This window comes from Hippocampus guttulatus, chromosome 4 (assembly GCF_054856545.1).
Source record: "Hippocampus guttulatus isolate MCC_2025c chromosome 4, RoL_Hgut_1.0, whole genome shotgun sequence".
Classification (NCBI taxonomy): domain Eukaryota; kingdom Metazoa; phylum Chordata; class Actinopteri; order Syngnathiformes; family Syngnathidae; genus Hippocampus; species Hippocampus guttulatus.
The window spans coordinates 5,962,140-5,986,467 of NC_141264.1; the positions used below are offsets into that span (position 1 = coordinate 5,962,140).

Sequence of the window (24,328 nt, forward strand, 5' to 3'; positions counted from 1 at the left end):
AACAGCATCTCGATCGGATTATGAATCGAATATTACAGACGCAACACATGTCAAATACCTTATGGCAACCGATTGTTACTTTACTTTAAATGTGACCAATGACATTAAACGCCTGCAAAAGTATTCCCCTCATAAACCTGCTTAATGTCATTTGAAATAATCTCTTGAAGAATGAGCTAACTGGATTCAGGACATTGCTGGCTGTTTTGATTTGTTCTACATGAACACGACAGCACGATTCATTGTTAGCTGCTGCTTTTTGGTTTGAGCCCTTGTAAGGAGTTGCTTGGATCAAAGAGATATAACACGAACAAATGGTTGTTGCTGCTCTAGTTACTGGCCTCAGGAATGTGTTGATGTAACAAACAGCACAAGCAAAATCTTGTAGCCTGTAACTGTAATTAGGTCAACAGCTGTCCAGACATTCTTATTCATTTTGACCTGGAGACCATCTGCATGGATTTATGTCTTTGAATATATTAGCCTAGTAGGCTGCAGAAGAGTAGAAAGACACATACTGTTCGTTACCTTGTGGACCAATCTTTTGCTTGACATTACAGGAATGTAACATTCTTTATTAAAAAGATACAATACATTCATTCATTTTCCGAACCGCTTTATCCTCACTAGGGTTGCAGGGGGTGCTGGAGCCGATCTCAGCTGTCTTCGGGCAGTAGGCGGGGGACACCCTGAATCGGTCACCAGCCAATCGCAGGGCACACAGACACGAACAACCATCCACGCCCACACGCACACCTGGGGACAATTTAGAGTGTTCAATCAGCCTGCCATGCATGTTTTTGGAATGTGGGAGGTACCTCTGCACTGTGAAGTCGACGTGCTCACCACTGGACTACCGGACCACCAGCTGCAATACAATACAATACAATACATCTTTGGTTTGGTTTGGTTTATTGGTTTGGTTTATTGAACAAAACATATATAGTAATAATTTGACAGAAAATAAGGTAAATAAAATAGCAAAAAGAATGAAATCAGTCTTCATTCAACACAGTTATTATGTTAAAGGGAGTAGGAAGAAGTAAAAAACTTATCTAGTCCTACCCCGTTATGTGTTTATATCTAATAAATCATTTTTATATCAATCAAAAAAGAAAGAAAGTAAGAAGAAAGACGTTTCCATTAAGGCTCATACTTTACCCTTAGCCGTGATATTTTTACAACTTTTGGTTTGTATCGGGATTATATACATCCACACCCTGACACTCTTGTGTCAATTTTCTCTTGTATTCATAATGGATATTTATATACCTTTCTCTATTTATCAACTTAGTTCTGATTTATCATTATATTTAATGTTTAGAATTTATCATTTTAACTCTGATTGATGTAGGTTGTTTGTACTATTTTTTTGAATTTGTTTTTGAACTCGGCAAGCGATTTACTCATTTTCAGGTCCGTTTCAAAATTATTCCACAGATTAACACCTTTGATAGATACACTTCTTTGCTTGATATTTGTTCTTGTTTTGAGTTTTTTGAATAAGTTGGTACCTCTTAAATCATAGCTGCTTTCTCGAATTTCGAAAAACTTCAGAATGTTTTGGCAGAGCAGGTTATTGTGTGCTTTGTACATTAATTGGGCCATTTTAAAGTCAACCAGGTCATAAAATTTCATCATATTTAATTTGATAAATAGTGGATTTGGGGGTTCCGTATATTTTGATCTAATAATAATTCGAATTGCTTTTTTTTGTAGGTTGAGAATAGGGAGTGTGTTTGTTTTGCAGGCATTCCCCATATTTCCACACAGTAGGTCATATATGGTAATAATAATGAAGTGTATAATGTGTACAAAGATCTCTTATTTAGCACTTCCTTGGTTTTGTAGAGGATCCCTACGGTTTTGGCTATTTTTCTTTTTACGTTATCGATATGTGGCTTCCAACATAGTTTTGAGTCTATTACTAATCCGAGAAACTTGGTTTCATACGCTCTTTCTATCTCAATTGAGTTTACCATAATTTTAGCTTGGTGTTTGATTGGTCTTGTGCCAAAAACAATTAACTTCAATTTTTCAGGTTAAGTGACAATTTATTTCTGTCGAACCAGTTTTTTAATTTGTTTAATTCGTTTTCCACGGTTGTCAGGAGCTGTTTCAGATTTATTCCAGAACAGTAGAAAGTTGTATCACCAGCAAATAGGACACATTTAAATTATTTTGAGACCTTGCAGATATCATTTACAGTATATATAAGATGAATAGTTTTGGACCAAGCACTGACCCCTGAGGAACTCCATGAGTGATTTTCAGTTGATTTGTTTTTTTATTGTTGAGCTGCACGTACTGATATCTGTTTTCTAAATAACTTTTTATCCATTTATAAGATACACCTCTAATGCCATATCTTTCTATTTTTTTCAATAATATACTGTGATCTATTGTGTCAAAAGCTTTTTTTAGATCTAGGAAAACCCCAACAGTAAATTCTTTGCTGTCTATATTAGTGGCTATTGCTTCCACAAACTCCATAACTGCCATTGAGGTGGTCCGTTTTTCCCTGAAGCCATATTGATTCTCACTTAACAGCGCATGCTTTTGTATAAAGCTATTAAGTCGGCAAGAAAATAGTTTTTCTAATATTTTTGAGAATTGTGGTAGTAGTGATATTGGTCTATAATTTGTAAACAGATGTCTTTCTCCACTTTTATAGATTGGAATAACTTTAGCAATTTTCATTTTTGATGGAAGGATACCAGCTTTGAATGACAGGTTGCATATGTGCGTGAAAGGTCGCACTACATATTCTATAATCTGCTTTATTATTGTCATATCAATATTAAAGCAATCAGTTGACTTTTTATTTTTAAAAGTTTTTACAATATTTGATACTTCTTCTTGTCATGATTCGGTTTAGGGACCAACAGGTGGCACTGTAGGGCTCCCCTGGCAGCTGCACACCTGTTGGTCATAACTAATTAAGGCTTTAAAAGGACTCCCAGCCCGAACACTCAGTGTCGGGTCATTGTTTGCTTTTTGCTACTGTCATGTGTGTTGCTGTTTGCTCTTGGCTTCTGTTATGTTTAGTTCATTGTTATATTTTAGCTTTAGTCATGGGTTTTGTTTGATACTTTGGACTTTGTTTGTTTTGGATTTAGTTTTCTTTGTTTTAAATACAATTCTTCAAATACACCCTGCTCCTCCCTCCTGCCTGCTTTTTGGGGTCCACCACCACCCCGCAACGTGACACTTCTTGTTTTACAGCAGTAAGGAATATCGTGGAGTTTTTTTCTACGTATCTATCTATTTCAAACAAGTTTGTTGGATCAGTAATTTGTTTTGCTAGGTTACTGCCGATGTTGACAAAATACTCATTAAATTCAGTTGCTATTTCTGCACTCCAGAATAGTATTTTTGCCTTTGATAAAATACTTCGGATAATCCATTTTTTAGGACTATTTCTGATTACTTGATTAAGTATTTTCCATATTTCTTGTGTGTTACTTTTATTCTGCTCTAATAGTGCATGATAATGATCTCTTTTACTGGTTCTTATAATATTTACTTATTTTTTTCTGCTTCTTCAGTTCTCAATTTTAAAAACAATTTATATAAATTGTTTTTCTTTTTACATGCGTTTTCTATGCTTTTCGTTATCCATGGCTTACTTGGGTCTTTATACTTTTTGGAGACTTTAGTTAATGGAAAATGTTTATCATATAAGGAGATTATGGGAGACTGAAATACTTCAAACGCTGTATTTGGGTCTTCGTTTGAGTAGACCTCGGTCCAGTTTTGTTTTTCTAGGTCTTGCTTAAAAGCATCGATGGAGTGTTGGGTTCTTAGTCTTATTTCTGCTATGTGAGTTGTTGACTTAGCTTTTCTATCAAAATAATTATGAAAAACTGCAAAGACAGGTAGGTGGTCACTTATGTCATTTATGAGAAGTCCACTTTCCATTTTATGATCAATCTTATTAATATGTTTTCTATTAATGTGACCGTGTCAACTGTTATTCTGCTAGGTTTCAGGATTACTGGGAAAAGGCTGTTGCTGTACATAGTATTTATGAAGTCAGTTGTTTTTTGGTGTCCATTTGGGTTTAATAAGTCAATGTTAAAGTCACCACATATTATTCGTGTTTTCTTATCGTTGTAGTAACTGAGCATAACTGTTAGTTTTTTATTGAATGTGTCAATATGATCCTGGTGTCCTATAGATGCAACTTATGATGATATTTGATGCCTTTTTATTATGTATTTCAATGGTTAGACATTCCATTAGGTTTTCTATTGTGTTTGTCACTCTCTCGATTTTACTGCATTTAAGTGCTTTGTCTACATATACAGTAAATATTCCCATCCCCGGAATTCTATGGAAAGGAATATCCTTCACCCGGAATAAAAACCTATGCATTAACATTTTGACTACGATATTACGTGTTACCGGAACTTGCGTAAGCGGAAATTCCACTACCCGTAACCCGGATGGAGGTGTAATGCCGCGGGAGCTTAAATACACGCAACGCCCACCCGATGCGACGGAAAAGACTGACGCTGAAACAAGTTTTCACTTCGCGTTTTTCGATCATCGGATTCTAAACGACGACGTGTAAGTGAGTTTTTATTGCCGTGCGTTTTACTGTAATTGTGAATGATTTTAACTTTATTCACTCACGTCCTGGAGAACGCGGCACTATTAAAAGCAGCACCCACTCGACACGACCGAAGAAACGTGTTCGCTTCGCCGTTTTCATTCATCAGATTCGAAACAAAGACGTGTAAGCGACTTTTTATTGGCGTGCGTTTTACTGTAATTGCGAAAGATTTTAACTTTATTCACTTACGTCGTGTCGATCATCGCATGAAGAACTGTTAACGACTGGAGCGGAGCGAGTGAAATGCATCCGTTTGAGCGAGGCTGGACACAAAGTTAAAAAGATCCAGCAGACACTTGGAGTCGGAAAGACGCAAATTTACGAAACTTTAAAAAACAAGGCATCGATTAAACTCCTGATGACAAGCCACCATCCAGCAAGGAAGCAATGCAAATGGCAACAAAAATCCTTCAGTATGCACAAGAATTACCAGACATCAGTGATCAACGGGACAGTTACTTGCAACTAGCAAGAAAACTGTATGACACGCAGGCAAACATTGTCATAAACCAAATAATGCATCCAAAAAAACAATCCAAAATACACATTTTTTTCCCAAGACAGAAAAAAATAAACATTAAAATACTGTATGTATTTTACTGTTGTGATTTTTAGGGGATACACCTGTATTGCAGTTTTTGTTATATAAACAGTTTTTGGACAGCATATTTTTGTATTTTATTGATTGTATTGTTACACATGCATTTTGTCAACATACTTGCAGGTTCATAAAGGACATGTACTTGGAGTCTTCATTGATATAGCGCTTTCACAACAGCTGCAGCTGTTACAAAGCGCTTTACAAAACAGTTAACATAAAGTAAAATAATAAACAACACAAAACATTAGAAAAAAATAAGATAAACTAATCTTTCTAATCCTACGCTAAGTGTTGATGTTTCTTGACTTGCCCTTGTTGGAAAAATGTTTTATGTAATTGAATTCAGCCCAGAGGAACATTAAAGACCCCCCTCCCCCCCAAAAAATAGTAATTAAAAAAAGAAAACAAAGCAAATAGACAAAACCCACTTGGGACTTTGTGTTCGCATCCTCCTCGACCCTTAATGTGAGTCAGTGGTTTTATTACAATGAACTATTAAATTCACATAAGTAGATCGGTTAACCAGGCATTTACTAGACTTTGGACCGATCTCATTGGCCGATATTTTGTACATTTTATGATTGGCCGTAATATCATAATTCACCAATTTGCAAATTTGAACATTACAACTGAAGTATGTGTTCATGTGTCTGTGGCAGGCTGCCACATATGAATTTAGGCCCCCACTGTTAGATTTTGGTGTTAGCTGTCATCATGTGACCTTTGGATTACATTACATTTTGCTGCTCAGAGATTGTGCCACTGTGCTCCTTGTGTGAGTCTGCTCATCGATACCTTTCCCTTGTGGTATACTACTGCAAATACAGTGTCTCAAATGACTGAAGTATCAAACGCCTGTTGCACTTTGAAATTCAGACGACCGGATATACATTGTTCTGTCTTGGACCGGGCTATCTGTGCAGGTCCATCGGGGAGGTGGGAAAAGGAGCTAGCCAAGTCATGTTGACTGAGGCATTATGCACATGTGCGTTGTTTCTCTTCTCAAAAAAGGCAAAAAAAAGAGAGAGAGTATAGACACATTCCTTGCTGGTAGGGAGAGGGCAGTATGGACTGCCCATTCTCCAAAAAGAATTTGAGGTAACACATTTTTTTAATGACATACATTTGCTAATCAGCTACTAGCTTTACAGTTAGCAAACGTAGCATCAGTTGAAGTACTACATATGCGTTCCAATATTTTGTTGAAATCTCTTTTTAAATTAAAAAAAACATTTTCTTTTTTCTATAAAAAAAACACATTGTTAAATGCAATCAGTGTCGCGGTTGTTTATTAAACAGCAACTTGGATTTACACAGCTTGTCATTTGCTCATTTCATACCGAGGCATTAACGCAAATTTATCATAAACAGATTACATAAACCAACCCCAGTCCAGAAGATCTAATTTTGGTTTGCAGTTTTTTTCACGCGGGCATTCTTATATATATATATATATATATATATGATCCGGATGACCATACCTGAAGCACTCGAAACTGCCAAACAAAGGCTCCTTGTCCAGCCGCCTAAAGCGGTACACGAAAGAGAATGAGGCCAGACGAATAAACAGGCTGTTCGCAACACAACCTGCGAAAGTGTACGCTCAGTGGCAGGGTCCTAACAACAGAGCTGACCCACCAAGACTGGAAACTGAAAGGTACTGGAAAGGCATATGGGAGAAGGAGGTTGCACATAACAGCAGTGCACAATGGCTGGTGATCCTGAGGGAGGAGCACAGCAACCTCCCTGAACAGAACCCAGTTACCATAACAGTGGCAGACATACAGGAAAGAGTCTCAGATATGAAAAACTGGACAGCACCAGGCCCGGACATGGTCCACACCTACTGGCTAAAGAAACTCACAGCACTCCATGAGCACCTAGCAGCACAAATGAACCAGCTGCTGAGGGATGGGACTCACCCAGGATGGCTAACCGAAGGGCGAATGATCCTGATCATGAAGGATCCCTCAAAGGGTGCAGTCCCATCCAACTATCGGCCAATAACCTGTCTATCCACAACATGGAAGCTCATGTCAGGCATCATTGCGGCTAAGATAAGTGGACACATGGATCTCAATGGCAAGAACAAGACCCGGGCAATAAACAGCTATGCCCTGACAGTGATCAGATACCCTGCAGGAATAATAAGGTGGCCAAAGGAAGAGATTCAGACCACGGACGTTAAGACCCGAAAGCTCCTAACCATGCATGGAGGGTTCCATCCCAAATCCAGCACCCTGAGACTGTACGCAAGCCGAAAGGAAGGAGGCCGGGGACTAGTGAGTGTGAGAGCCACTGTCCAGGATGAAACATCCAAGCTCCATGAATACATCAAGGAGAAGGCTCCAACGGATGACGTACTCGGAGAATGTCTCAGACAATGGGGAACAGAAGATGAGGCGCTGGAAGAGGGACCATCATGGGAGGACAAGCCCCTACACGGGATGTACCACCGGACCATAACTGAAGTGGCCGATCTCAAGAAGTCCTATCAGTGGCTCGAGAGGGCTGGCCTGAAGGACAGCACAGAGGCACTCATCCTAGCTGCTCAGGAGCAGGCCCTGAGCACCAGAGCCATTGAGGCCCAGATATACCACACCAGACAAGACCCAAGGTGTATGTTGTGCAAAGAGGCACCTGAGACCATCCAACAGATAACTGCAGGGTGGAAGATGCTGGCAGGGAAAGCCTACATGGAACGCCATAACCAGGTGGCTGGCATAGTCTACCGAAACATCTGTGCGGAGTATGGACTGGAAACCCCAAAGTCAAAATGGGAAACACCTCTGAAGGTGGTGGAGAATGACAGAGCGAAGATCCTGTGGGACTTCCAGATCCAGACTGACAAGATGGTAATCATATCTATCATCATATCTATGATCACGATATCATGATCAACCAGATATCGTGATCATAGATAAAGGGCAGAGGAAAGCCGTTGTAGTGGATGTAGCGGTCCCAAGTGATGGAAACATCAGAAAGAAGGAACACGAAAACTCGAGAAATACCAAGGGCTCAGAGAGGGGCTGGAGAGAGCCTGGAAGGTAAAGGTGACAGTCGTGCCTGTGGTGGTCGGAGCACTCGGGGCAGTGACCCCCAAACTAGATGAGTGGTTGCAACAGATCCCGGGAACAACATCGGACATCTCAGCCCAGAAATGTGCAGTGCTGGGAACAGCAAGGATACTGCGCAGAACCCTCAAGCTTCCTGGCCTCTGGTAGAGGACCCGAGCTGAATGAGGGACGGACACCACCCGAGGGGGGGTGAGACGAGGAATTTATATATATATATATATATATATATATATATATTTATATACTGTGTATACATCTTTGGTTACGCCTATGATGGAAATATAGAGTTGAAAGAATTGTTATCGTTGTTTATATGGCTTGACTCCTTCTACATATATATATATATATATATATATATATATATGGTGACTAATTTAGTACGGCGCTGAGTTTGGCTCATGAATTTGTAAACTCTCTTGTCGGTGCCTCACCGTATGTCACGAGTGGACATGCGGGAGTAAGTAGAATTGTTGTTGAGTCTGAGTACCTGAGAGATGTATTTTTGTGCCATGCCATCTGGAGATGATGTGACCTTGAGCCAGCAGTTGATTGTTGGTAGTCATGGGGATGAGTAAGTGCAGATGATGTAGGCCAGTGACTCCCAACCAGGGTGCCATGATACAGTGAAGTGCTGTGAGAGATCCTCACGGATGTCTTCATCAATTTCACTTAATTTTTACAATTATTTCATAATCAGGGCGGACCGTTGGTGGAGTCGTAAGCACATCCACCTCACAGTGGTCAGGGGTTCGATTCCGGCTCCGGGCTTCCTGTGTGGAGTTTGCATGTTCTCCCCGTGCCTTCGTGGGTTTTCTCCGGGTACTCTGATTTCCTCCCACATTCCAAAAACATGCATGGCGGGTTAATGGAACACTCTAAATCAGGGGTGTCAAACTAATTTTTGTCTCAGGCCACTTTGCAGTTACGTCTTCCTTTAGAAGGCCGACAGTGAAACAAAAACAAGGTTGTCTCATCGCATTATTATTTGTACACACCAAATTTAATGTATTACTAGTTTTGAAATCAGTCAACTACAATACTCAATTATTTTTCAAGTGAGTATAAACGGGGCCACACAAATTATTGTAAAATCCTTTATTATCCATGACAATTTGACATTTTGATACAGATTTTAGCAAGGATCACGCAAGTTGATACGCATAATTTTCTTTTGGGGGGCCACATTAAATGACGTGGCGGGCCAGGTCTGACCCCCCGGGCCTTAACTTTGACATCAGCTCTAAATTGTCTCTAGGTGTGATTGTGAGCATGGATGATTGTTCGTCTACGATTGGCTGGCAACCAGCCAGAAAACAGCTGGGGTAGGCTCCAGCACGCCCGCGACATTTGTGAGGATAAGTGGATCAGAAAAAAGAAGGTGTGGATGGATATTTAATAATTACAATTAAATGTTCTTTGATGTTATCGCAGAACCTACAATTAACTTTTTTATCCACCTGTTGCCATTCATAAAATGTGTGGTTACCTGAGAGAACGTCAGATTTGCGTTCAATTACACAGGCAGGGTTTCATACTAAATAAGAACATTTGTGAGTACATTGAGAAAAATCTGCACTATTTAAGTATTCATACTATTGTGCCATTTTCCCCCTTTTTTCTTTTTTGGTAGTGTGCTGTCATGATTTTCCCATGTAAAGTAAGTGCCTAGGCACAGTGAGGGTTTGGAAACACTGGGGTGGGCCATGTGCTCACCGACAGCTTTTCGCACAAAGATGTATCATTGATGATCTTGCATATTTTCCAGATGGAGATGTGAAGCAATCCATTTGTCAGATTACTTAGCTACACACCAGCTCGTTGCTACCATTAGTGAGACGCAAAACCGACAGCAACAGCCTCCCAAAAAGGCTGTGAATCTTTCACTGATGATCGACCAAAAAAAAAAAGTATACATTTTCCAGAAGTCATTTTTCGAGCCATGTCAGCTTTTTGGGACCTACTGGGGACAACTAAAAAAGAAGGTGACCAAAATGATCCCAAACCTTCTAAAAAAAAACTTATTTGATTATTCCTTTGTAAATTAGGTCAATTAGGCAGAACCAAGAGGCCTCAGTGCGGGCTATTGCCATGCTACCAAGCAGTGAACCCTTTTAACACTTATATTGTATTCAGGTCAAATTTAACTTGTTTTCAAGTTATATGAAAATATCTATCACTCTGATAGCGGTACAAAAGCCTTCAACCGCATAAAGGCAATATTTTTGTTTTTTTAACGTGCTTTGAGTACGTGTGATTTGGATAAACCTGCACATCCAAATGACCCAGACATAAGGACATGCAGAGTTGCATTGTTACCATCTGGCTTTACAAAAATGTTGACACAAGCAGAAAAGTTATTTCCATTGCCACGGTTTTAATTGCACTATGCAGGCAAACTTGTCTGTGCATGGGTTTTCAACAACTGATCAGATGTGGGCCAACGCGTCCACATCTTTGCACATGAAAAAAAGTTTGCGGCCCTTTTTAAACACGCTAAACTTTAGGCCACCTATATTCAACATTCGAGGGAAAGATAGGGGATTTTTAAACGTTTTTTTAATCAAAGAAAATGGGCAACAAATACAGAACAAGATTGTCAAGCAAAATTTATGGTGGATGAAACACTTTTCACAATCAGTTGTAGACTGTGGGACTACATTTTTACTGGCACTTCTTTCCAATTTTATTTAACATTTACTTAATTTAAAATCTTTATATTCCTTAAATGTCATCATTGTTCTCACTATATTATAGAGTGTCTTATGTGCTGTCGTAAAATGTAGTCATGAGTTACTTTTGTATTAAAAAGCAGAGGTCTGAATTTTGTCGGTACAGACGCTGATGCACTACCATTTTGCTGGCAAATGATGAAAGACGGAAACTTTAAAATACTGATAGAGTAAGCACAGACGGAAGCGGTCTTCCAAATTGCCACTAACCCAACTGGTGGGCAGTCTGTCAGTTCCAACTGAAGGTTCTTCAGTCCATAAGTGATGTACTCCCGTTTTGCTGACGTGACTACACAATGGTTGCTCCGAGCATAGCACAGAAAGGGCTTCTCATCCTCTGATAATAAAAAAAAAAAGAATTTAACTTTGCATACTAATTTGGTGGCCAGTGGTTGTATTGCCTGTTAAATCTTCGTTTCCATTCTCCAAGCCTGCTCCACTATTTTAGGTCGTCCTTGTTGGTAAAGGATGTGTTGTATTCGTTTCTGTCCCACAGACCGCAATGACATTGTCCCAAATTGTTTTTTATGTCACGATGCTGCTTGAATGTTTGTTTCTGCTTTTTTCTTCTTTTGTTGTTTGCTTGTTCTGACTGCGTCCGTGTGTAAGTAGTGACATCGTAACGACTGACAGACTGGGCTGGCCTGATATAATGACAGACGAGTGGGCTGGCTACTGGTGAATGATGGTCCTGTAAGTTTTTACTTATACACCAACCCATGCTGTTTACCCGTGTAAACAGTTCTTTATTGATGATCCTAAAAAAACTGTGATGAACTGTAATTTATGGATGAAGCGTGGTTAAAATAATGATGACAGAGGGACAGACTGCTGATGACGGATTGAATCGGCTTGAAATAATGACATACTAACAATGACGGATGGTTGGTCCAAAATTTACTGACGCGCCCACTTGTGTTAATAATCCTGATTTGAGATTTTCCAATTATTCTCGCAGCAGTTTGGTTGGATCCATGAATTTCTTAGCCCATTTACCATCTCGTAGTATGTGCAGGTTAGTAATTGTTGAGTAACACGGTATAATGTAATTTTTTGTTTTTATTTTTTACAAAGTTTCAGCTTCTACAACTGTAAGCGGATTTGACTTAGTCAAGGAATACCAATCAAACGAAAGTTATATCAATTTAACTAATACATTGTAGCTATTTGGATTGGCCCATGGCCACTTCATATGGGAAAAGTTGGGCCCCAACCCGAGGTCAATAAGGTTTAGAGCCACATTGCCCAAAGTGGCAACCATTGCCCACAGTGCTGATTGGTTGTGATGTCACTCAGTGTGCGAGATATGCAACATTATAATTGTCTACAATCATTCAACTTGGAAAAACGCTAACCCCCGTTAGACATACAGCGATGAGATCCAGTGAAAAATGTCATGCAGCTTTTTTTCACCGCCAAATCACAGCCATCTGAGGCCCTCTGTGGGATACAACTATTGCAACCTGTCAATGTCATTAAAAACTCTAGCACCTGTCAATAAAGAAAGACTCTCTTGTCTGCTCAGTGTAAGCATGTGTATGGTGCTGTATTGGTTTGACATTTTACTCGGGAATCTCGCAGGTCACAATTCTGCCAGATTCCCACACGAAGGGAGTCAACTTTACCTTTCATCATGAGATTGGGACAGTACGGGAGAAAATGAAGCGGAATTACCCAGTAGGAGAAAAAACCCTCAGACAAAGGGACTGGGAATCATTTTGAATGGGGGTGGGAGTTGTTTTCACCAGCAGCAAGACCGGAGAAGACTTTTTTTTTTTTATTATGATCTGGGACTGGGACGATTTATTCTGTGGGACGGGAGTGAAAATCCACTCCCGTGTCACCCTTAGTATATAATGCATATTTGACTCCGGCTAGCAGCAGGTTCTTTTGCGAATGTGCTTATATAAAAATGCACTATTATGTGTGTATGTTGTAAAAGTATACACAATACGGAGATAACACAAAGGTAAAAGCAAACTGTTTGTACAGCTTCAAAGTGCACATCACTATTCTTTTGCTGTAGTGCACTTATATCAGCCTCAATACTCGAGATGCCGCCCCCCATCAGAGCATTGACATAAAACGTAAAGGCTTTCAACAGACCAGGTTTCAAATATGGGGTAAAATTACTTTATGACAACAATTTGTACAGGGCAAATTTCCAATGTAATAAAATGCATTGTTCAGAATGGTTAGTTGGTCAAATCAATAAAAGCAACCATGAGTGCTTCTGTTCTTGATGGTCCTTTAAGTCATCTCAGGGCCAGGAGAACATTCGTGTCAGAGCTTCTATTCGGAAAATCCAATTAAGTTGTTGGACAGGAATAAAGTGGCTCTGATGTTGTCCGTTCATGTGATTGTAGATTGTAAAAGGCTTCACCTACTTTTGCTAGCCCTGAATGGCAATTCAAAGGTACCGGTACTTTAATCCACAGATAATCAGCCGTTTTCCTCCAGTGTTTTATACCAAATAATTTTGTTTGTTTTATCGCCCCCCCCCCCCCCCCAGCATAAAAAAAACACCTTTAACTGAGGACACTTTAAACCTCTGTTTTTTGAGACCATTTTAGCCAATCTAAAGCTGAATAAATAAACATCTTGCCTGCACTAATGTGAAGGGTGGTACTGGGATCTCGACTGCAGTATGCAGTCCAGGTCTGGCTCAAGAACAGTGGTTTTGATGTCACGCAGGTGAGAGTCACTTAGTCTTGTCCTCACGCGGCTCTTGTTAATGTTCATAACGGAGAATGTCTTCTCGCACAAGTATGTGGAGCCAAACAAGCTCAGCATTTTCTTAGCAAATGTTCGCATTGCTTGGAACCTGCCTTCATCCAGCTGGCGGTAGAAGTCGACAAGAGGGAGCTGTTGGTGCCGACCGCGACACTCGGCGTCACATTGCAGCTCAACGAGCTCCAGCTCCAGGTAGTCTGGAGCGTCATCAGGGTCCACGGAGAAAGGAGAGGAAAAAAGCGTGATCTCCTTTTCAATAGCTGCAAAGTCCCGAAAGCGCTGTTGAAACTCCTCAGCCAGAGAGGAGATGTCTGCTGCGTACTTTGCCATTTGCACACTTATATTTTTCTGTGGGAAACTGGTCATAATTTCCCGCAGCGATGGGAAATGTATTGGGCTGCTCCTGTGATAGGTGTCTTTGGAAAAGTAGTAGCTTTGTCCGAAATGCCTTGATGTGTGAATACAGTGCATTTTGCCCTTGAAGGCTTGTGTTCAGTGCATTCAGATGTCGCGTTATGTCGACTAAAATCCTAAATCAGCTCGCCAAACGGGATCAGAAAGTTGTGGCATCAGTTGTCCCTTTTTGGTCAAGAATTGTTCAATTTCCTCCCTAAGAGCGTAGAAACGCTGCAGTGCAGACCCCCGACTAAGCCATCTTATGTCATTATGATACAAAACATATCCGTATTCAGCCTGGATATCAAGAAGAAACTGCTGAAACTGGCGGTGGCACAGCGCTTTGGAGCGAATATAATTAATCGCTTTTATCACCAGTTTCATAACATTATCATATCTCATATGTTTAGAACAGAGAACATCTTGGTGAATAATACAGTGGAGTTTAATAGCTCTGCCTCCTTCTTCGCTGACTTTGTTACAGACAAGGATTGATAATCCACTCCACTCGCCAGTCATAGCAGGTGCGCCATCCGTAATAATCCCAGTGACTTTATTCCACTGTAGTTTCATGTCATCTACGGTGGAACATACAGAAACAAATAAATCTGTTCCTCTTGTTTGGTCCTTCAGACTCTGGAGGTCCAGAAGCTCTTCACTCACGTTCATGTCATTGTCCACTCCTCTCAAAAAAATCAGTAGCTGAGCGGTGTCGGATGCATCCGTGCTTTCATCACAGGCTAACAAAAAAAAGTCAACCTCAGTTCCTTTTGCTTCTAATTGTCTCTTAATATCGAATGAAACGTCGTCAATTAGCCGTACTACAGTGTTACGAGCCAGGCAAATATTGGCAAACTCTTGCTTCTTCGCGGGACAAATTTTCTCGACCATTTTCATTACACAGTCTTTAATTAATTCACCCCCGGTGAAAGGTTTGCAGTGCTTGGATATCAGCGTCGCCACTTCGTAGCTCGCCTTCGTAGTATTTTCATTTGACTCGTGGGCTCTTATGAAAAAGTGCTGCTGTGCCGTTAAAACAGCTTCCAGTTGTTTCACTTTTTCACCACGTTGGTTTCCAGTTAGCTTGTCGTAGTTGGCATGTTTCGTCTGGAAGTGCCTCTTGATATTGAATTGAACTATTTGATATTACGTTTTTTGGTTACAGTCGCCATGTCAGAAATGGGCTGGGCTAAAACGGTCACGCAAGGCCAAGTGTCACGGTGGCCAGGGTGCGGCCAAAAGGCTACTGCCATCTTCTGGTGAAATGTAAATTTTTGTTTTGTACAAATTTATTTTATACTGTGGTCAACAGTACTGGCGGGCCGCATTGTATTGATTTTATGACAGAGGCCGCGAGCCGGTACAAATTTGATCGTTTTGATCGGGGGCCGTATTTGGCCCCCGGGCTGGCCTTTGGACATACCTGGTCTCTGTGTTCCCTGTGAATCGCTGGCAACCTGTTCAGGGTGTATTTTGGTAGTGTCCCGTCATATTCTTCTAATGTAAAATAAGTGCCTTGGCTCAATAAGGGATTGGAAACACCGGCGTAGACCGACAGGTTTCTGCACCAAGACGTCTTATTGATGAGCTTGCATATTTTCCAGATGGAGATGTGAAGCAATCCATTTGTCAGGTGGTTGTACCACATCCCAAAAATGCATCAAACCAAAAACATAAAACCTTCACATTAAGAAGGAGCTTTTAAAACGAACCTACCTGAGCTAAAAAAACAAAACCAAAACAGTTTGTACTGTACATTGAAGAAAGACCCAAAAACAAAAACACCCTACCATGGTCGCTGTAGGAGTCGTCCTCTGTGCTGACTTGCAGAAAGAGCAAGGAACAAAGAATTTCCTCTTTGAGCATCAGAATGAGCCTGGCCTGCCACAGCAAGGCTGCAACATGAGCTTGGACAACCATGTTGCTCTGATTCATGCCAGGAAACGCATCTCACCAGCAAAGCTCACTCCACGGGCCCCATGCTCAATAACATTACATGAATCAAATTCTATCAAGACGTAATGATGATTGTGGCATCTTCCAGTATAATGCAGTGATCATACTGATTCATGGAGTTACTGAATGCAACAAGCCGCTTCGAGCTATACAGAACTGACGGCTCTGATGACAGACTGTTTATTGCTTTTTAAAAATAAGTGAAGTGTGATTGGATGGATTTCAACATAAACAATGTTAATATGAAGAGACATGGTATTGCCACAATGGAAGAAGGCTGCATGCTCTCTATCCTCCCCAAAGAGTTCTTACAGCCAGCGGTGTGTCAAGAAGGCACACACTATACCGTCACTTTCAGCTCATTCCAGATGGAGCCCTGGTTCGAGCAGCACACAGTGTACTCTCTTGTATTGGCCTCATTTCACAGCAAGTTCGCCGTGTTTTAATGCTCATTTAAATATGTGCTCGTCTTTGTCACTGTTGACATTGCGAAAACGTGAGCAGTTGTCGTGCAATTGTAGTTCAGCACGTCACACCATCCCAGCCACAATTCCTGTCCAATGTCCTTTTCACCCGGTCCCATTAGTAACTACTTATAACTCATATGCAAAATGCCTTTTCTAAATGTCGAACTCAAAATTCCATGTGTTATATACCACTTCGTAAACCACGCCAGGGTCATGGTTGAGGTGGAGCATTAAAAAAAAAAGCCATCAATTATGGCATAATAGATGGATTTTGAAGCAAACTGCTACAATACTTTTCTAGTTATACAGTGCTTTCCTGTCAGTGCCATTGTCTCAAGACTGTGTTGCAACACTCCATTCAGCTTCGAGTGCTGTATTGCAAAGCGCTCGCCAGGATGAGTCTGACTCAGAATGACAAGCGAGACTATGAAAGATCTACAGTGTATGATGGAATATGACACAATGTACATAATCATGCCTCAAGGTTTTCCTCTCTGAAAGTATCTATTCAGAAGTTGGTCTCCACCGTGCTCTTGGATGTGCTTGTGGAAGGGCGCTTCTCACTTGAGTATTATCACCTAGCACTGTCTGTTCACTGCACAACCTTCTTTTCCACTGAATTTATCAGGTGAAGACCCTTTGACAGAGTGAATTGGCAGTTTAAAACAGGTTTGAGTTGATATGAATTGGGTGAGAGTCTCTTCCTAACTACCATTTTTCTGCCACGGTGTTCTTGGTACAAGGCGTGCATTCATACTTGGCCATGTGGGCCGTCAGGGGGTGTAACAGGTGCAAATTGCACGCAGCTGTTAAACTTGGTGGGTGCGTTTACGCTGGTATGTCATCAGCGCAATATCCTTTGGGAACAAGAAAATAAGACAGAGCAATTCATGGCCTCTCAGTGGCCACAGTTCATTCTTCGTGCTGGATTCGAACCTCAGTTGTGTCACTCAGAGTACTCCGAGTTTGAATCTAATTCCCTTTGTGTCAGTAAAATAAATATTCATTTTGAATTCATAAGCATTGTAGTATGACAAAGATGAAATGTAAGATCAATCTTAGGTGACATTTTTTTAGCCTGGGTTGTATTTGGAAATGTTTAGTTGTTCTCCAGTTCCTCATTCCAGTCCCCAAATAATCTTTACCCTGCAGGTGTATATCTGTCCATTATCTGTGCCTTGACTGGTCAGCAGTTAATTAACTCATCAACTCCCAAAGACGTTTTTAAACGTCTTTTCAGACTTCGTCCAGAATTGGCTGGTATTGAATGAGTTTTCAATGGCAGGGCACATACAAATAGCCATTCCTACGTACATGGACACCCATGAAGAAGTTAGAGTCTAATAAACTGGCCGCACATGTTTTTGGAAGGTGGAAGAAAGCCAAAATCAAGACAGAAGGGAAAGGCAAGGTTGTATTTTATCTCTCATCCTCTTCTCTGCATACACTAATTACATCTCTCGCAGCAGTGAAAGAATGGAATTTTTTTATATATGGGGATGACATAGCCTTGGGGGTCCATATGACTTGCTGTGCTGTTCTGTCACAGTACCAGCAGGCCATCAGGAATCCGGTCAAAAGAGTCAGTGAGAACTCACTTGAACTAAACTGTGCTGTGGCGGCAGAAATAAGGAAGTACCATGTCTCTTTTCCAGCCGTTCAGCATTCAGGGGCAGCTGCTAGAGCAGCTCCAGTCCTTTAAAAACCCAGGGACTGTGATTGACACCTGTTTATCCTTCACACAGCATACACATAGAAGGCACAACAGCGCCTCTACCTACTGAGGAATCTAAGGACTTTTCAATATCAGCAAGGACATTTTTATCCCTTGGTTGAATCCATTCTCACATAGAACATTTCATCCTGGTTCAAGTCCAAACACAAACCAGACCCTCGTGTACAACACACCAGGCCAGCAAAATACGTGGTTCACCCCCCTCCCCCACCCTCCGTCGGAACTGTACAGCCGCTCTTTGATGAGGAAAGCCACTCTCATCACAGAGGATCCCTCCCATCCCCTTCATCAGTAATTCCACTTACTTCCAACAAGCAAAAGGTACCAAGTCCTCCTGACCCGGAAAAATACCAACAAAAAAAATATATCACTCCATCTGCTGTAACCATCATGAACAATTTGAACTGATACATTGCACTTTTCAACACACACTTTTTAACGTGCATTAGTATTATATTTTCATTTTTTAATGTATTTATTTATTCATTCATTTTTATTGTGTAATGTGTCTTGATGGAAATGTGTTTGTGAGCCCTGTCAAAGAATTTCTATCACCATCGGGGTTAGACAAAGTATTCTATCTATCCATCCATCCATCCAACTCCAGGTGACTGGAGAGCTGAGAGTTGAGCACAGAAGCTCTCAGCAGTGAGGCAGATGATCGAACCACACTTGACTAATCCGCCCCAACTGTCTTCAAACTAGTTTTTTTTAAAATTGTTTTTCTTTTACCATAGGTTTTCCAAGCCCTCCAAATAAAGCAGATCATTTCATATTGGTCAACACTGGTTTAAATGGATCGGTTTTTGTGCAAGGTTTAAAAGATGAACACTTGTAATGCAGTATGAATGTGCAGTTGGTTCACTTGAACTGCAGAATGACTTGACTTAGCCTGCTAAGTCATTTTAAAAACTCCTGCTAAAGTGCAACCAGCTGTGGCATTTCTTCACCGTCTCTCTCCATTTACTTCTTCAGCAGCCCGGACAAGACTTTGCACTTGAGCACCGCATTGCCTGCAGCTTTTCTTCTTCACCTCCAGCATACCATACCTTCTCTTTCATGGCTAAAAATGAATCCATCAAAAAATATTGGGAGCAGAATGCACTTAAACACTGCTTCGTTACTCCACCAAACCAAAAAAAAAAGCTGACAAAACATTTGGACTCATATTTTTTTGGATTTGTTGTGAGGTTTTTTTCTTTGTTTACCAAAGCATGCAAAAATGACTGGCAATTGTGCCAACAAGCTAATAATATGTTTTTGCTGCCAATAGCACTGTGAGTAGAGAGATGGAACATGAAAATCAGAAATATTTATTCACTTAGCGAGCAGTCAGTTTTAAGATTTCACTGATTATGACTTTGAATTATGCTATGCCATAAAGCCAACAATGTGTCACTCTGTCATTGAGTAATTTCTCATGATCTGACCCATACAAAATACAGTACTCATTTGTACCTATCAATAATTTAGAGCAGGCCATTTGATAACCGACCGCACGGAGACTGAACCAACAATTTTGTGGGGAGTAGAGTGGGAGACGGGCTTGAGAAACTCACTAAATGGCTCGCTTTGCCAACTTGGCCAGTGGGTCTACTCCAATGGCTAATCTTGGCTCGATCGGTCGAATTTAGGGTTCCAACTTGATTGGAACAAATATATTTTATTGATCATCAGTCTGAAAGAAAGGCCGCGCGTAGTGGTTAGTACCTAGCGTTGTGGCCGCTGCAACTATGGTTCGAATCCTGGTCACGGCATGTGCAAAGACCAAACTTGACGTTTTGCCCTGTGATTGGCTGGCAACCGGTTCAGGGTGTCCCCCACCTACTGCCCGAAGACAGCTGGGATAGGCTCCAGCACGCCCCGCAACCCTTGTGAGGATAAAGCGGATCAGAAAATTGATGGATGGATGGAGAGTCTGAAAGAAGTTCAATTTAGAAAACTAATTCCATCAGCCTATATCTTTCACACAACATTCATCTTGGTCATGTTGGTGTTGTTTGGGTTAAAAAAAGAGAGCTCCTTCTAAAATTGAAAAAGGTCAAATAACGAAACGGATGGACAGCCCAAGGTTGGAAAATTACACATGACGGGCACTTAGATCCAATAACAGATGTATCAATAATGGGTAATCATTTATTTAATTAATGGCCGCTGAATTTTACTGCCTGCAGTACACTCAGCCGGCACTAGGGGCACTATATATATATATATATATATATATATATTATTTTTTTTCCTTTATTAAATTTAAAGGCTTATGCCAATGCCAGACAACAGGACAACAGGAATGTAGCCTCATTACAAGCCGATAGACAAGCCATAGACAAACGTTGTGTCTTATAGCCGATTTTGAGTTGTCTTGACGTGTCGTAACCTGTGTGGTGTCACATATTCAACAATCGGTTGTTAGGTGTTTGGGACGCTTCATGACCAAGACGCCAAATGTCTGGCATGTCAGAATTTTTGTTCGTTTTGCCGCATAGTGTGACATGTCCTACGTTGTCCTTTGGTCGGTTCTTCGGCATTGACCAATAGGAAGAGAGTGCCGTCCTAATTATGACGAGAAACTGGATGTGGCACACAAAAACACAATGTGGTGTACAGCATTTAAAAAGTGATTTGAACAAAAGCGGAAACGTTGGAAAGTATACGTAGCATTTCAACTCATACCATGTGCAAAGCTAGTAGCTGATTTGCAAACATGGTGTCATTAAACAAATTCAATACGTTAAGTTCTTTTTGGAGAATAGAACGTTTACCTCCCACTCTCCCCACCATCCAGAAACAAGTCCATAGTCTTTATTTTTTTTTTTTGCTTTTTGTGAACATAGAAACAACGCACAGCCACATACTGCCTCCGTCAACATGACTTTGACAGCTGCTTGTCCCGCCTCCCCGACGAACCTGCACCGACAGACTGAATTTTGATGGAAGCATGCGACCATTGGGCAAGTGGTTGGCGAGAGTACATTTAAAGACTTGCTTTGGAAAAATATGTTGAATGACGTACTGTACATATTGTGGCATGTAACCACAGCCACAGGGTAATGTTACAATGGCGTGACATTACGTCCGTAAAGTGTGCGGTTGCCGAAAGGTGTGGATATAAAAGAGGGCGACTGACAATAAACGGCAGTGAGCACAGAGTCAGTTTCCAAGCGTTTTATTGAACATAACACGTATCATGTGTATCATCCTTCATCACATATTGTTGTTCACTGCTTATTTTTAAACAGCAACAAATGTGGGCATCTTGGGGTGGAGGATGGTCTTGTTCCTTGCTTTGACAGAAACCCATGTCGCCACCAAAAAGGGTGTTTTGTTTTGGGTTGAATTTAAAAATGTGATATTGGAGTATACAGCATGTGGAGTCTATTAATGTTTCCTCAAGAGAACATCAGGGGTTGCAGTTTTTCCATTGCAACATAGGTGCAAGGATTAATCACCAAGTTTGTGGGTTTGGTCTGCCAAGTGTAATTTGTTTGCATATGTCCAGTTCAATCATGTTTCGCTGTGTCACTCCATTTGTGGCAGGCTTTAAGAGCAATGGGTATGCAAAAAAACAAAACAAAAAAAAAAATCCCGAAAAATCTGAACCGTGGCACTGTCAATAATCACTACTGCATTGTTAAAATTGCCAATCTAATTGTGGCCCCAAGGCTTTTGACCAGTAATGTATATTAGATACCACTCAATGGTCGACATTCATAAAATTAGTTCAGCCTCTGCTATGGTTGAATAATTCATCGAAAAAAAATTTAGAAATCTGTAGTCTGAAAATTTTGTACTTCATAGATGAGACCATCCATCCCAGCAAAATAAATAATTCAAAAGTCAGGAGAGTTAACAAATACTACAGTCAATTATTAACTGGCTTCGGTTGATGCTTTTTATTTATAATGTAGCATTTGTGATAAGAGAATGAGACAAAAGACTTGCGTCCTAAGTACCTATACCGCAGTCGCAACAGGGTCATGTAACACATATTGTTCCTTATGAGTACTAACAGACATCACTCCCGTGAGTTGGGTTTTTCTGTGCTTCTGTTTAGTCCCTTGAAAAGTGTTCACTGTTCACTGAGTCTTTTGCTTTCTTTTATCTCCAGATGTATCGGTGAGCCTGTTATCCTTGTTGGTGACCACCTGTGGTCTGGCTTTATTCAGTGTCTCCCTATTCGTATCATGGAAGCTGTGCTGGGTACCTCTGAGTGGCCGATTTCTTCCAGATGTACTCAAGGGCGCACATTTTCTGGGAGGGGACCAACAGCCTGTTCTAATAGAGGTAAAGTGAAAGGAGGCTTCATTTGAAAGCCCATATGTCACACAGACAAAAATTACAATAAATCTACCCTTTAACCATCACAGACAATTTGGAAGCTACAAAGGAATTGCTCCTTGTGGGGAAAAGTACAATTATCAGAATCTAAATAACACTAGGTCCACAAAAAGTGTGCAAAGATGTATTATGCCTGTAATTATTGGAGAATCTCGTAGGTTAAGACACAATTTCACAATGTTTCCGCCAGTATTACTGTAGTACTGTACTGTTTTTTTTAAGGATTCTTTAGAGTCGTGTTAAAACGAGTTCACTGCTATATACAATAATGAAATGAAACTCATTCATTTATGACACATTTTAACAAGTGTAAAATCAAGTCTATTAAAACTGACAACTCAATTATGTCGCCTACTCGTTCACAGTCTCTTCATGCAAGTGGCATACCCATGTTACTTTCCTCATTTTTTTTATGGAGAAGCCAGGACAGTTCTGCTTTCCCACTATGTAATACAATGGTCCTTGTCATACTTTCCTACATTGCTCTTATTGGTATTCTTTGGTGTGTAAATAATAAAAAGAAGTGAAAAATTTGAAGGAAATTAAAAGCCACTCTGAGTAGATGATGTCTGAGCTGTCCTGCATGAAAGATGGAAATCCCAAATGGTGCCATGCAGGACATATGGTGTAATTTTCTAGTAGGGTTTCAGAAAATGATGGTAAAATTCTTAACCATTCACCTTCTGGGCCATTCAAATGAAGATTATTTTTTCAATTGTAGCAGTGAAGGCAGCTGAACTGACTGTGTTTGGTGTAATTGAAATCTGAACACTACCCACATCGATGGTGAGCAGTACCCAGTCTCCAGGAGACTGGTCACTGCATAAGCTCCTGTAGTCAGTTTCTCACATGCCTATGATGCAGCTGTTCTTATTTTGACAGGAAGCTTTTAAAAGTGTCACTGTTGTTAATCGTACGATGTACAAATATTTATATCCTCAGGTGGATGGGGATGATCGGGAGTACAGTGAGGACGGCTGTATGAAGGACCCATCGGGCCTCCCAATGGCTGTGTCTGTCCCGGAGTCAGGTCTGAAGATCAGCCACACATCACCTGACATCCCTCTGGAGACCCAGGCCAAAGTAGACCATGGCCAAGCCCATACCTTGGCCCGGGACAGAGTGCAGCGACAAATCACTGAACCCACGTCATCAGTACGGTCAGTACACATCATTTCTCGTGTGTTGCTGTAGGAGTTTGAAAGTATGACATATACGTGAACTTTAAAACATACTGCGTCATTCCTTAAAAAGAAAATGTCAAATGCATTGCAGAAACGTAATTATTTCCCATTTAAAAAAAAAGATTGAATCATATCTAACATAGTATTGACCATCCCCTATTATTTGAGATTAAGCAATTCAGTAAAGTGTCTAAACCAGGGAACTCCGGTTCCTCGAGAGCCATATCCTGCCTGTTTTAAATCCCTCCCTACTCCAACACACCTGATTCAACTGTTCATGATTGTTTCAGGCCTCAGTCTACAGGACTTGCTGATGAGCTGATGATTTGAATCAGGTGTGTTGGAGTAGGGAGGGATCTAAAACAGGCAGTATATGGCTCTCGAGGAACTGGAATTCCCTATCCCTGGTCTAAATTAACGTTAGTAAATTTTGATGGGATTCTCTGCTAGGTCCTTTAGCTTGGCTGATTTGTATTTGCTGAAATGCTTCCATC

The 24,328-nt window shown here is 40.7% G+C and overlaps 1 protein-coding gene across 2 annotated transcripts in view; it reads left to right on the forward strand.

Moving 5' to 3' along the window:
- The window catches only part of syt9b (synaptotagmin IXb), a 48,141-nt gene that overhangs the window by 2,630 nt on the left and 21,183 nt on the right, over positions 1-24,328 (forward strand). For both annotated transcript variants that reach the window (XM_086109424.1, XM_086109425.1), the window contains exons 2-3: positions 22,421-22,596; positions 23,593-23,810. In XM_086109424.1, coding sequence (XP_085965550.1) covers positions 22,421-22,596; positions 23,593-23,810 — 394 coding nt within the window. The remainder of the gene's footprint in view (positions 1-22,420; positions 22,597-23,592; positions 23,811-24,328) is intronic.